Genomic DNA, 12391 nt, shown 5'->3' on the forward strand with positions numbered 1-12391 from the left:
CCCCAGACTCTCTATCCAGCAGGCATTCTCTTCACACCAGCGTTCAAGAAGCTGAAAGTCTTGTCTGCACTTCACAGTCGCTATTTTAAATAAATCCAAACTTCAAAACACTTCTTCAGCCCGTGCTCCTCACCTTCTCTTTGATGCAAAACTGACCCACAGAACAAGGTAAAGATGAGCTCTGAGTCAGGCATGCTAAAACACTGATTAAAACAGCACAGCACAGGTTTGGGAGCACTGCAGAGGAATTTTGTACCCTCTGGGCCATGCCCTGAGCCAGGAGGGCTGGAGCTGCACCAGGAGCCAAGGAGCCTTGCCCAGCCCCATCTCACAGCTGTGTGGCACACAGGAAGGAAAATAAAAACCAGGGGGACTTAACTTCAAACCCTGGGAACTATTTAATTCACCAGATATTAGTTTCTTTCCCCCACCCCACCATTTTTCCCTCCCACCTGCCAGGCTACCTCATTACTGTCACTCTGCATCAGTTCTTGCTACAGTAGTTTTCTTGGACCTTTGCCCCTTCAGTCAGCTTGAAACCTCTTCCCTATTGTACATCAGAGTCAATGGGAAATTAATGCAAGTCTTTGCTGGGGGAGGGCAGGGCAGAGGCACTTTCTGCTGCTGTCAATACTTCTTCGCCTTCACCCTTCCTGCCACCTACACTTCACCAACATATTAAGGAGCCTTGTCTGCATCTCACTGTGCTCGCTGAGGTCTCTGGGACTATTCCTCATGTGCAGAATTGCATAAGCCTTAGCAGGGTCCTTCTTTATAATACAAAGTTCCCCATCTTAATTTAAGCCTACTCAGTCACAACAATACACCCAGCTGCAGATGTCCCAGCACAGGGAATGACTGAGCAGGGGAGAACAACTTCCCAACATTCTTCAGATTTTCTCTGCACTCAAAAAATAGAAGAAATACTTCCAACAGGAGAGCAGTAAAATGCCAGAGTTTAGAAGTAACTTATTAATACCTCATGCTGATATGGCTACAAAGTTTCACAGTAACTTTCAAATTACTCAGCAAACCACAGTTTCTACAGCAATAATATCGTAAAGATCACAGGCCACGTTGAACACTACTCACATAGTTTACAGAATTATTCCAGTGACTAAGGCAAACAGAACGTGTGATTTCAGGGCTAGAGACTAAATTAAGCTTCAATAATGACTTTTTTTTTTTTTTAAGTCTGATGCTACACTGACCTTGTAATCAGTTTTTTGAGGAAATAGCAGAATAGTATTTTCTTGTGAGTGAGATCCTCCAGTGGAGGGGGGAATATGACAGAGATAAAACTGCCTATCTGAAGGAGAAGTGATGGAACTGACCACAGTACTGTCAAATACACAAAGTAATCTTTTAATCTTTTCTGCTATGGGCTTCACAGTTCACCAAAGCATTTAATAATGTGCTTTGAGCCCATGCTGATTCAGCAAAGCACTTACCCACACGCTTATGCCAACTTAAGTATATGCTTAAGTGCTTTCACACAATAGGGGCAGAGAAGACTCAGGCCCTGAGATGAACCATTTTCTGAAACAAGCTGTTTTTCCCTAAGATGACTGACTATTTACAGCTTCTCTTCACCTTACAGCATGACCCAAAATGCATTTGAAGAGAACACTTAGTTAGTACAACTGAAAAGTCAAATAACTATCAGGAACAGCCAGACTCAAGATAGAGCTTAATGAACTAGAATTGTTCTTTGCTCCTTCTCAGCACAACATACATCTTGATGCACACACCCCACCTTGCCCTGTTTCAGTGGCTCTCCTCTAAAAATAAAAACAAGTTCCAAGTTGCCTTTAATGCTCTGGATTTCACAACATTTATGAGACTATCACCAGAGTCAACAGGCTAAAAAAAGAATCCATTAGCATTAACTGGCCTGTCACTGGCAGTGACAAATAAATGAATTTGATGGTTTTAGATCAGTCATTAGTAGACCTACCCCCGGGCTGATAAAGGCTCAGCACTTTGCAGAGAAGATGTACTCAATCTGGAAGCAGAGGGGATGCACAGGGGTGGCAGCATGCTGCTCTCCTTCCATTTCCCTGACCTCTCTGCCTCAGAACCTTTCCTGGTATTTACAAGCACACAGAAGTCACCTGGTAGATGCCATTAAAAATAATCCAACAATTCAGGAAAACACAGGCAATGTAGAACCTCCTTTTTAAAAAAAAAATCCCATGTTAGACAGTGTTCAATCTTATTTTTTAGTTAGCAATATGTCAAAGGGAAGGAAAGTGCATTAGGACTATTCCTAACATGACAGACATCCTTAGGCAATGAGAATGGAAATACAGGCATTTTAACAAGCACAAGACAGTCTGTGGGGATTCAGGACAACATGAACAATCTACCTCAGTGATTGGGGAGCAGAAATACATGTTTACATCTCCAAAATACAACAGTTACAAAAATCCAGCTCAGCTCCTGTTTCTGACAGAACTCACTGCACTCCACAGAAGGCCCTGCACAGCCCCTTCTTCCTCTGGCTGTGACACCCAAGGACAGAGGTCACCCTCTGCCTCAGCCACAGCACAGAAAGCACAAACCCCAGCCCAAAGACAAGGGTTCCTAAACCCTGATCCTCCACTGCCTGGGGCTGGGCTCACTCAGACTCTGAAACTCTTCCACTGGCCCGTCCAATGCCAGAGGGAAGCAGATCCCAGGAGCAGCTTACCCCGGACAAAACACCCAAACAGTGGCCATGGACCACCCAAAGAAATCCCCCACACCATCTGGGAAGGACTTGACACTACTCTGCACACAGATGGTACCGTGATTATCATCAAGCTACTCATCTATGCCTGATGCCAAGATCAGGAAATACTTCCTCTCTTACTCCACCCAGACCTGCAAATGCAGGGGAATCTAAAAAGAATTTTTAAAATCATTGGGAAAAGGTCTAACCTTGCTGCTCTTTACAGCCTGGTGGGGAAGGAAGGGTGGCAGGAAAGGAAGAAAGCTGAGTTCTGCTACTGTGTCCAGTTCACTCTTTTGAGAAAAAAAAAAGAAACTTCAAAGTCTACCTAACCCCTAAAATAAGATGGGAAGTAGTAGGACTAACCTGGAGGAGTTTACAGGCAGAAGCAGGGGAGAAAACACACAGAACTCTTGATTTTCGAGGTCCACCATTTGCTTTGGAATAAAATCTCTCCCTGCTACTCTGGCTGAAGCTTATCAGACAGCCAAGGGATGCAGACAACCCACCCACAGCTAACTTAATTGGAATCAGACATCCAAATCCATTGGTTAGCTTTAAAACACAATCCCAGGTTAGCCTGGGTGTTATCCCCAAAGGGCATGCCCTCCATTTGCTGCTCTGGGGCAGGCAGCTTCAGTCTCACAGCAAAGGAGAGATGCTGACACTGCCTCCTGCCCAAGATGTGCCCAAGTGCTCAGAGCCCACGTGCCCAGCAGACAGGAAACCAGCTGGCCACGGGCACCGTGTGCATCGGGGGCTGGCTGGGGCCCCGAGGGGCCAGGACAGCCCTGCACCTCTGTGACAAGCCCTCTCCCACCCAACAGAGCAGTAACAGCAGAAATGGCAGGCTATGTGTAACAGTAAGTCAATTACTGTAGCCTTCAGTATTCAAAAGGGGGTACAAAACCACTGCCACCCCTCACTGCTGCCTTCCAAGGACTCTTTCAGCCAGCAGTTACCAATGATCTCCTGTTACACAGTGCCTTCCAGCACTGGAAGCAAGACAGATTTTTATCGAGGAACAGCAGCCCCGAGGAAGGAGACATATATTCATCCTCCAGAAGCCCAAGGAGTTAAACCCTGCAGCAGGTTTCCTGAAACAATAGCTTCAAGTGGTGCTGGCCTTCCCGGGAGAGCAGGATTACACATCCCGGTAATCCAGGGCAGGCACTCAGGAGGAATTCTGCAGGGTCATTCTAAGGAAACCAGGGAAGAATGCCGGGCTGTTCCAACCTGCCACGGCTGGCTCAGGAGCCAATTTGCATCACCAGAGAGGTGTCAAACCACGGAGCTGCGGTTTACAAAGCCCGAAATAAAGCGTTTCACTGGGCTGGGGTTTGAAAGGGCAGGGCTGGGCAACTCCAGTAGATCAGGAGGGGAGGAACAAGTGAGTGTGGGCTGGCAAAGTTCAGCTGTAAGGACAGGGAGGGATGGATGGAGGGATGGAGGGAGAAGGGGGAATGCATCCCCAGCCCTCCTTCACCCCAGTCCTCACCACTGCCAGGAAAAGCACAGGAAAAGAAAAAAACCCCAAACAAATCCCCATTTTGTTAAACATACCAGGAAGGAAGATTACTCAGGGAAAAAAAAACAAACCAAAACAAAAAACAAATTCTCCCCTTGCACCTAGAGAGAGACAGAGACATTTCATTAAATGCCATTAATCTCCACAGACCCAAGCATTAGCTAGTTAATTAGACTAAAGTACAGTCACATTTTAACGCTGAGCATTTGCTATTCAACTGGGATAAATGAACAACTAAAGTCCAAAACCTTAATTCAGTATCCAATTAAAAAAACAGAAAACAAAATATTCAGATTATGAAATGCTTGCCAGAATAATACATCATAATTGATGTAAAATCTGCTCTTTATTGCATCTGATTTTCTCCAGTCTCCAAATCAGGCTGGTTTCAATCTTCAGGTTTTTTTCAAGTGCCCCGTAGAAATCCCAACACTTTAGAAAGGACAACTGTGTAAAAAGCAGCAACAGACACTGCTGACCTCTCCAGAGAGAGGGAGCTCCTGCTAAGAGTGGAATTTGATGTCTATTCCAGCATTTGCCCCATGCTTGAAAGATGTCTGTTACCAAAAACCAAGGGAAAAAACCCCCTACGTGCAGGAAAACAAAATCCCCTTTGTCAATACAGCCTGATTTTGCATTCTTTAAAACAAAAATTTAACTCACTAATATGCTCGACACAAAACATGTCCCCGCTTTTTTAATTGTTAGAGAAGAAATCACATGGGACAGCTTAACAGCTCTGTTGTACCCATTACAAACTTCTCCAAATAACACTGTAGAAACAGATAACTGGCACTGAAGACAGTTTAAAATGTAAATTAACCTTTAAAAGGTATTGGGAAGGGGGAGAGGCACATCAAGCTCAAGATCAAAATTCTGTTAACTTTAAATTGTGTATTACAGATGGCATCAATCCAACAACATAATCCAGAAGCCACAAGCCCCACACACTATAAACTCTTTGCTCAGTGCAGAAACAAGCCAGGCACACTATTATTCACCAATTAGTAATCAGATATGTCCAAGGAAGAAAAGAACCTCTAAACATTTGCCTACATTAGTCTGGTTTAAAATTCTGCGAGTAGGCTGTTGGGGTTTGTTCTCTTCTTTTTAAGAGCTCCCCAGCACCTCTCCTGTGCTATGCCTGGGGATTTGAAACGACACAGGGTTTTTCCTAGATGCCTATTTTGTGCAATACTTCACATCATGGTTCAACACACCCACTTACACTGCTTGCTTCCATGAGGAGCTGTATGCAATAACAGTCCAGGCTGCTGGTCAGGTAGTTTCCCACCACCAGCTTTAAACCACTTTTCCTTATTGACTTGCACGTACAACTTTGCAGCCTTTTTCTCCCATTTTTACCAGAAGACTGAAGTTACCCAAGATGACAAGTGTGTACACGAGTGCCATACATCAGTTAAATTAAGTTTTTCCAATAGACTCTCAAAAACAAATTAAAAAAAAGTCAATTGCAAAAGTTTTCTTTCAGCCTCTGGCTTTCAAAATTCACACGCTGCAAGTCTGGCTTTGAAACTGATTTGTTTTCATTAGGCACAATCTAAAGAGCAACAACCACTTGTATTCCACGGGCAGCTCCTGCAGGAGAAATGGCACCCAGTGGCATTTGGAGGGAGCGCGGGGGCACGAGCGCCTGTGTCCCCGCAGGGTCCCCGTGCCACCACCAAGGCTGGCCACTCCGCAGCCAGGCCAGTGCCCCGGCCAGCCTGAGCAGCTGGACACTCACAGCTCACTGCTGCCCTGCTCCTACAGAACACCCAGCAGCCCCCAGAGCTCGCAGCCTCACCGGGAACTCGCCAGGCGAGCCTTACACGCAACTCCGCACACATCTCTTGAGTCAAACAAAAGAAAATTTGCAAACAATGAAGGCAGAGATAGATCCCCATCCATCACAACCACAGAACTGAAAGCTCAGCTCAAAACAAGCCTGAAGCCTGCACTTCATCCAAACACTGTTCATAAACCCAGCAGAGTGCCCAGAGCGTGGGGCTGCGGCGGCACCGCTCCGGCTGCCCAGCCCCACCGAGCGGCTCTGCACGGACACAGAGCAGCCTCCCGGGCCTCAGCCACACACTGACCCCCCCAGCAGCAGCTTTAAAAGCTTTCATTGCCAATTCCCCGGCTGAAACCCGAACTGCCTGGCAACAATGATTCTCTGTGTGCCTGAAATCCTATTATCGATCCTGCTACTTACCTTGGGCTGTGCCCGTCGGGGAAACGCAACTTTAGGGTCAATCTGAGGAAAAAGAAAGGGGAAATCAACAGGGTAGCTTTGGTTGTCATTTCACATTATTTTGATTTTATATCACTGAATTATTAATCCCTCATTTCTCAGGCTTGCAATTCAGCACACCGGGTCATCCAGAGCCACTCTGGAAATGATAGGTCACAGTCTGGCTTTGTCTGGGGAGTTTGGCAGGGCTGGGGAGATGGGAAGACAGGAAGAAAACATCTCTTCTGCACTTCTCCTCCATCATCTTCTGGGCAGCAATCCCTGTGGGTGCTCAGGGAGCCCTGGATCAGTCTCTGGGTGCTGCCTCTACCACCAAAACTGTGTGCTGCGGAGTATCCACATGGCCTAGAGATCGCACAGAAAGAGGGCCAGCATTCCTGACCAACATCTTCACCTGGTGGCTTTGACACCTGCCCCTTCCTGCACTTGGGTTTGGGGTTGCTTCTTTTTTCCTGCTTTGCTTTGCTAACTGACAAGCAACACCATACAAAAAAGGAAAGCCAAAAGCAAAGTCAAATTATTCACATTTCAATTATTAAAACTGAAACATTTGAAGGACCAGAGTCTCCTCCATAGTAATACCCCCAACTGATCTGATTTACTCACTCAAAGAAAACTCCAAAGGGGCATTTCTGGGATGGGGCAGGAAGGGAGGAGAGTAAGCTACAAACGAGTTTCATGTGTGTGAAATATACACGCACTGAACTCAAAAGTAAACAACTTCCTAAACAAGGGTTTCCATTAAGGAGTTACGTGAACTATCCATGTATGAAGCACGTCACCACAGACAAAAAAAAGGGGGGGGGGGGAAAACCCCCTGCCCTGTTTTAAGATGCAGCGTTGGCTCCCCTTGCACTGCATGAATTAGCACATCCCCTCTGCATTCCAAAATGCTAATTCTGCAACCTCACACAACTTCCACGGGGGTCATCTCTAAAAAGGGACTCCTCTCTGCCATTCAAAAATTACACAAAACCAAAAAGGCACCACCGCAGACACAAAGAAATGGCACCCAGTGGTGTTTGGAGGGAGCAGGCAGGCAGAAGGCTGGATGTAAACAAAAACATCAGACCTTTCAACAGCAGCTCCCCTAAATGGCAATAAAACGTCTGCGTGCTGCTGGCTTCACTGCTGGCTCTCAGCAGCACCTGCACGCAGACATCTTCTACAAAAAGGGTCTGGAAAAGGATGTTCTGAAGTACTGGATCCTACCTGAACTGTGCAACCTGCAACTGCTTTCAGTGCTGCCCTTGCCTGTGCAACCAACTGATGCCACTAACGCTGCCAGCGTTAAGCATATTAAGGAGGACGGGCTTTTTTAGAGTTTGGGACTGGCTTTTGTTGTGTTTCTCCCCCCTCAAGCAAACCCTGATGAAAAAGAAGAGATGTTTCCATTTGGCATTGTTATTCCTGTGGTGATAAATATTCCTGTCACTGCTAAATAACCACGGGTCTCTCCTAAAAAGCAGTTTTACTCAATTAATTTGTCAAAATGGGAAATACCGCAGACATTTGATGTGCAACTGATAAACTGATTTGCCTCTATCAGATACAAATATTGTATCTTTTTTAGGACACACCTGAGAAATGAGCGATTACATGCCATTTTATTGTTCAAAAAGCATAAAAAGTAGAATTATTTATCTAGAGAGCTAACCTTTTCATAGAGATTAACATTATCTACAAATATATTCAGCACTGACTAGGCATTTGTCTACTGGGGAAATACAACAGGTACGGATTTTCCACAGCAATACCCAAAGGTGGAAAAACATGCACTTTTCTATGTTTGCTCCAAAACTACAGGTTTTCCCACCAAAGAACACCAGGCCCACCAGAGGGACATGACTGCAAAGTCCTGCTGGTAAAAAGCTGGGAGAGCCATTAAACTCCAAAGCAACACATTCATTTTTGAAGGTCAGTTCAAAGAGCATGGAGTCCCTTGCACCACAGCGACAGATTTTCTAAAAGAACTGAATTTTCCTTCCCACAACCTTTTGCAGAAACACCACCAGCCTTTGTAAACAAACACTAGCAATGAACGTGGCAAATCCATACCTTTTGCATAACCCTGTCAACTATTTAAACAACAACCAAAAAGGAAAAAAAAATAAAAATAAAAAACCAAAGTTCTACCAAAAATAAAAAATTAGTTAGTTAGGTACAATTCTACTTACTGTATCTACAAGTCCTCTAGGAAATGACTATAATACTATTTCTGATATGAATGGCCATTACCTAAACAAAGCTTTTAACGTAACTGTAAACAAGAGCGACGTTTCCATGCCAATACCCAACCGATCTGCCTCCTGTGCTGAACGTTGAAACAGAGTCAAATGCCTTGTTATACTGCACAACAGTTACTACAATACTCTACAAACACATGCCTGAAAGGACCTGCCTGCCTCTGTGCTTCACTTTTAGGCTGCGTTACTGATTCTAAGGTCAGTTTTGTATCTGGATTGATTCAATCATTATCACACAACCAAAACCGAGGCAGATTTGCCCCGGTGAAGCTCTTCACCCCTCCCCCAAGAGAAGAGCAAATTAATACATTGCAGGGACTAGACTGTGATACAAGAAAAAAGCTGGGGGAGGACCTAATTATAGTCAGAAATATGACAGGGTGTCCTCCCATGATTTTTTTTTTTTAACTCTCGTTCAAGATACTGTTTGCCTTTGTCCTTCTTATCTAAATTTATCTTTAAAAACACATAGAGAATATAGCTGTACATGAAAAGTCTGGTGAGTTTAATTTCAGGAGCACGGTTGAATCAGTTATCTTACCATATCTGATTAAACCTAAAATCAAATTATTAAGGCATGTGAAAGCATGGGCTTCGTGTGCAGGCAAGCCCAGCAGAATCTGTAGGTCAAATTAAAACACTAGATTCCACCTGCTTCTACAAGAGCTTTAGGCTTTTTGTTTCCATATAAATTACATTTTAAAAAAACATATCCTCACATTTGCTCCCTGCTCCTCCCTTTCTTCACTGAACTATAATCTCACACACAGAGGCACCCGTGAGATGTTGCAGCACCGAGACAGGATTGCTCCTAACACCACGCTCAGGTTAAAATAAACCCCTTAAGCCCAGAACCCAGCCTGCAAACCCCAGTGACAGTAAGGAGCACGCTCGAGCTGCCCAGCACAATGTCTCTGCAGACAGCTCCCTTACCAAAACACAGCCCCCTCCAGAGCCAGCAGCACCAGAGCACTGATGACCTCTACCAGTGTCCTTCCCCCCTCCCCTCCCAGCTCTGCCGAGGCTCAAAACTACAACGAAGTAGGAGGCACAAAACTTCATCTTTTTGCTTGGCCCTGGTCACGGGGAGAAAACAGGGCCCAGAGCTGCACTTGCCCGATACCTTTTGTTTGACCCAGCACTGAAAGCACCATATTGGGACAGAGGGCAAACTCAGGTGTGGAATTTGTGTTTAAAAAACCCCCAAAAATGCAATGTTTATTAAAAAAAAAAAAAAACAGCTGCATCTCACAAGCATTTTTTTATTATATTATGCACTGGAGACTGAGCGCAGCAAAGAGCTCTGGAGAAACAACAACACATTAGGACTTGTGCTTCTCTACCACATCCACTATCCAGCTCTTGCAGAGCTTCCCATAAATTACCGCGTGCATTTCGCCGGGGCCCTGCCATCACAGGTGAGGGGACCTCTCCAAAAAATGACTTTGGGAAATGACACGAGCAGCAGCTTTCTCGGTTTGACAGTAAGTCACTCCCACCTTGAAACGCGCTCAACAATACATAAATAATCAATCAAAAGAATCACAAAGTTCCCTGCAGAAAGCATGCCGCAGCCCAACACCAAAAAAAGTTGGATTTTACTCCACAGCTTTTTCAATGTCACCGCTCAATAAAATATAAGGCCGGGGGAGGAGCCAGCGGTCGGTATGGGTGAATTCCGATTTAAAAAAAAAAAAAAAAAAGAAAGTTACCGCTTTTGGTAAGTTAAAAAGCAGAGTCTATAAAAAAATATAAAGGAAAAGCCGAGCCAGGCAAGGTCCCGGTTCAATGACAGCCTGGCACCGCCCGCGGCACCGGCCCGAGGGGGGCTCGGAGCGGCCGGGTCGCGTCCCCGGCGTGCGGGAAAGGCGGCGGGCAGCCCCCGCAGCACCTACCGTCTTGGAGTCCAGCTCGTGGTGCGGCTGGGCCAGGACTTTGTCTACACTCGCCGGATCCGCGAACGTAACGAACCCGAAGCCTCTGCGAGAGACAAAGAGCGAGGGGATGGCGGGGGGGGTGGGGGGGTGGTGATGAGAATTAGAGCCAAAGGGAGAAGTCATAAAAATAAACCGCCGGGTCCCCCTCCTTCCTCTGCCCTCCCCCGAAGCCTCCGGGAGCAGGGGCCGGCCGGCTCCGACCCCCGGCCCCTCTCCGGCTCCACCGGCCGCTTTGTTTCCTGCTCCGGGCTGGAGGGATGCGGGCGGGGAGAGCCCTCCCGCAGCGCCCCACGCGTGCGGGGGGATGCGGGGTGGGATTCTGGGCCGGCACCGGGGGCTGCGGGTCCACCCGCCCCGACCGCAACTCGCGAAGTTTGTCAGCCCGAGCGGGGTGGGCGGCGGTTTTACCTGGAGCGCTTGGTGGTGGGGTCCCGCATGACCATACACTCCCTAATTTCTCCGAATTTGCTAAAATAGTCTCTAAGGCTGTCTGCGGAGAGAGAGCAGAGAGGGAGAGGAGGGTCAGGGATGGGGGGGCGCGGGCAGGGCCCGGCCGGCGGGACGCGGCCCACGCGGGGCGGGACACGCGTGGGGAGGGGGCGGCGGGCGGGGGTTACCTGGTGAGGTTTGCCAGCTGAGGCCGCCGATGAACATCTTGCTGGAGGGAGAGAGCAGAGCGGAGTTGAGCGCCGGTGCGGGATCGGCCATTTTGACGGGGCAGCTCCCGGCGGGGCGGAGGGGCGCGGAGCGGAGCGGCGCGGAGCGGGGCGGGCCCGCCTGACCGCCCCTCGCCGCCGCGCTCCGCGCCCCCGCCGCCCCGCCGACTTACCCGGGGTCGTGCTGCGCCTCTCCGGGGCTCCCCGAGGTAGCCTGGCTCCCGTCCGCCTCCATGGCCGCGCCGAGCGAGAGCCCCTTAGAGAACCCCCCCCGCCCGCCCAACCCGCCCCCCCCGGCCCGGCTCCGGCTCGGTTCGCTCCGCTTGCTTTGCCCCTTTTTCCCTTCCCCCCTCCTCCTCCTCCTCCTCCTCCTCCTCCTCCCTCCGCTACCGGAGGATCTCACTGGAGAGGCGCTGGGGCAGCAGCCAGATCCGTCACACGTGGGATCGGCTTAGCTCAGCGCCGCGCCGGCGCTCCCTCCCCCCGCCGCCATCCTCCCCTCCCTCCATCCCGCCCCTCCCTCGCGGGGGCGGGGCCTCCGCCGGCGCGTGGCCCTCTGTGACGTCATAGTGACGTCAACGCGCCCTCCCGGCGCAGCTCCCGCCCCTCCCGCGCGCGTCCGTCCCTCACGCGTGTCCGCGACACCCGGGGCTGTCCTCATGGGACTGTCCGCATGGGACTGTACCCCGGGACTGTCCTCATGGGACTGTACCCCTGGACTGTCCTCATGGGACTGTCCGCATGGGACTGTACCCCGGGACTGTCCTCATGGGACTGTCCGCATGGGACTGTACCCCGGGACTGCCCCCCTGGACTCTCCGTATGGGATTGTCCTCATGGGACTGTTCCCCCGGGGCTGTCCTCATGGGACTGTCCGCATGGGACTGTACCCCGGGACTGTCCCCCTGGACTCTCCGTATGGGATTGTCCTCATGGGACTGTTCCCCCGGGACTGTCCCCCCGGGCCCCTCACACACTGCCCGGGCCCCCCGACCCTCACGAGGGGTGGCCTTTGGCTGAAACTGGCTGTTCCTGCCGGCCCCCTGCCCCGCTCCCC

General features: G+C 49.0%; 1 protein-coding gene across 10 annotated transcripts in view; it reads right to left on the reverse strand.

The window, feature by feature from the left end:
- The window catches only part of MSI2 (musashi RNA binding protein 2), a 204581-nt gene extending 192971 nt beyond the window's left edge, over positions 1 to 11610 (reverse strand). For all 10 annotated transcript variants that reach the window (XM_059866263.1, XM_059866261.1, XM_059866262.1 and 7 more), the window contains exons 1-5: positions 11508 to 11610; positions 11296 to 11336; positions 11087 to 11168; positions 10637 to 10721; positions 6457 to 6498 (exon numbers count right to left, since the gene is read on the reverse strand). In XM_059866263.1, the coding sequence (XP_059722246.1) occupies positions 6457 to 6498; positions 10637 to 10721; positions 11087 to 11168; positions 11296 to 11336; positions 11508 to 11569 (312 nt within the window). In that variant the 5' untranslated portion in view covers positions 11570 to 11610. The remainder of the gene's footprint in view (positions 1 to 6456; positions 6499 to 10636; positions 10722 to 11086; positions 11169 to 11295; positions 11337 to 11507) is intronic.
- Between the last annotated feature and the right edge of the window lie 781 nt (positions 11611 to 12391).

The sequence above is a fragment of the Haemorhous mexicanus genome, chromosome 22 (assembly GCF_027477595.1).
Source record: "Haemorhous mexicanus isolate bHaeMex1 chromosome 22, bHaeMex1.pri, whole genome shotgun sequence".
In the NCBI taxonomy this organism is placed as follows: domain Eukaryota; kingdom Metazoa; phylum Chordata; class Aves; order Passeriformes; family Fringillidae; genus Haemorhous; species Haemorhous mexicanus.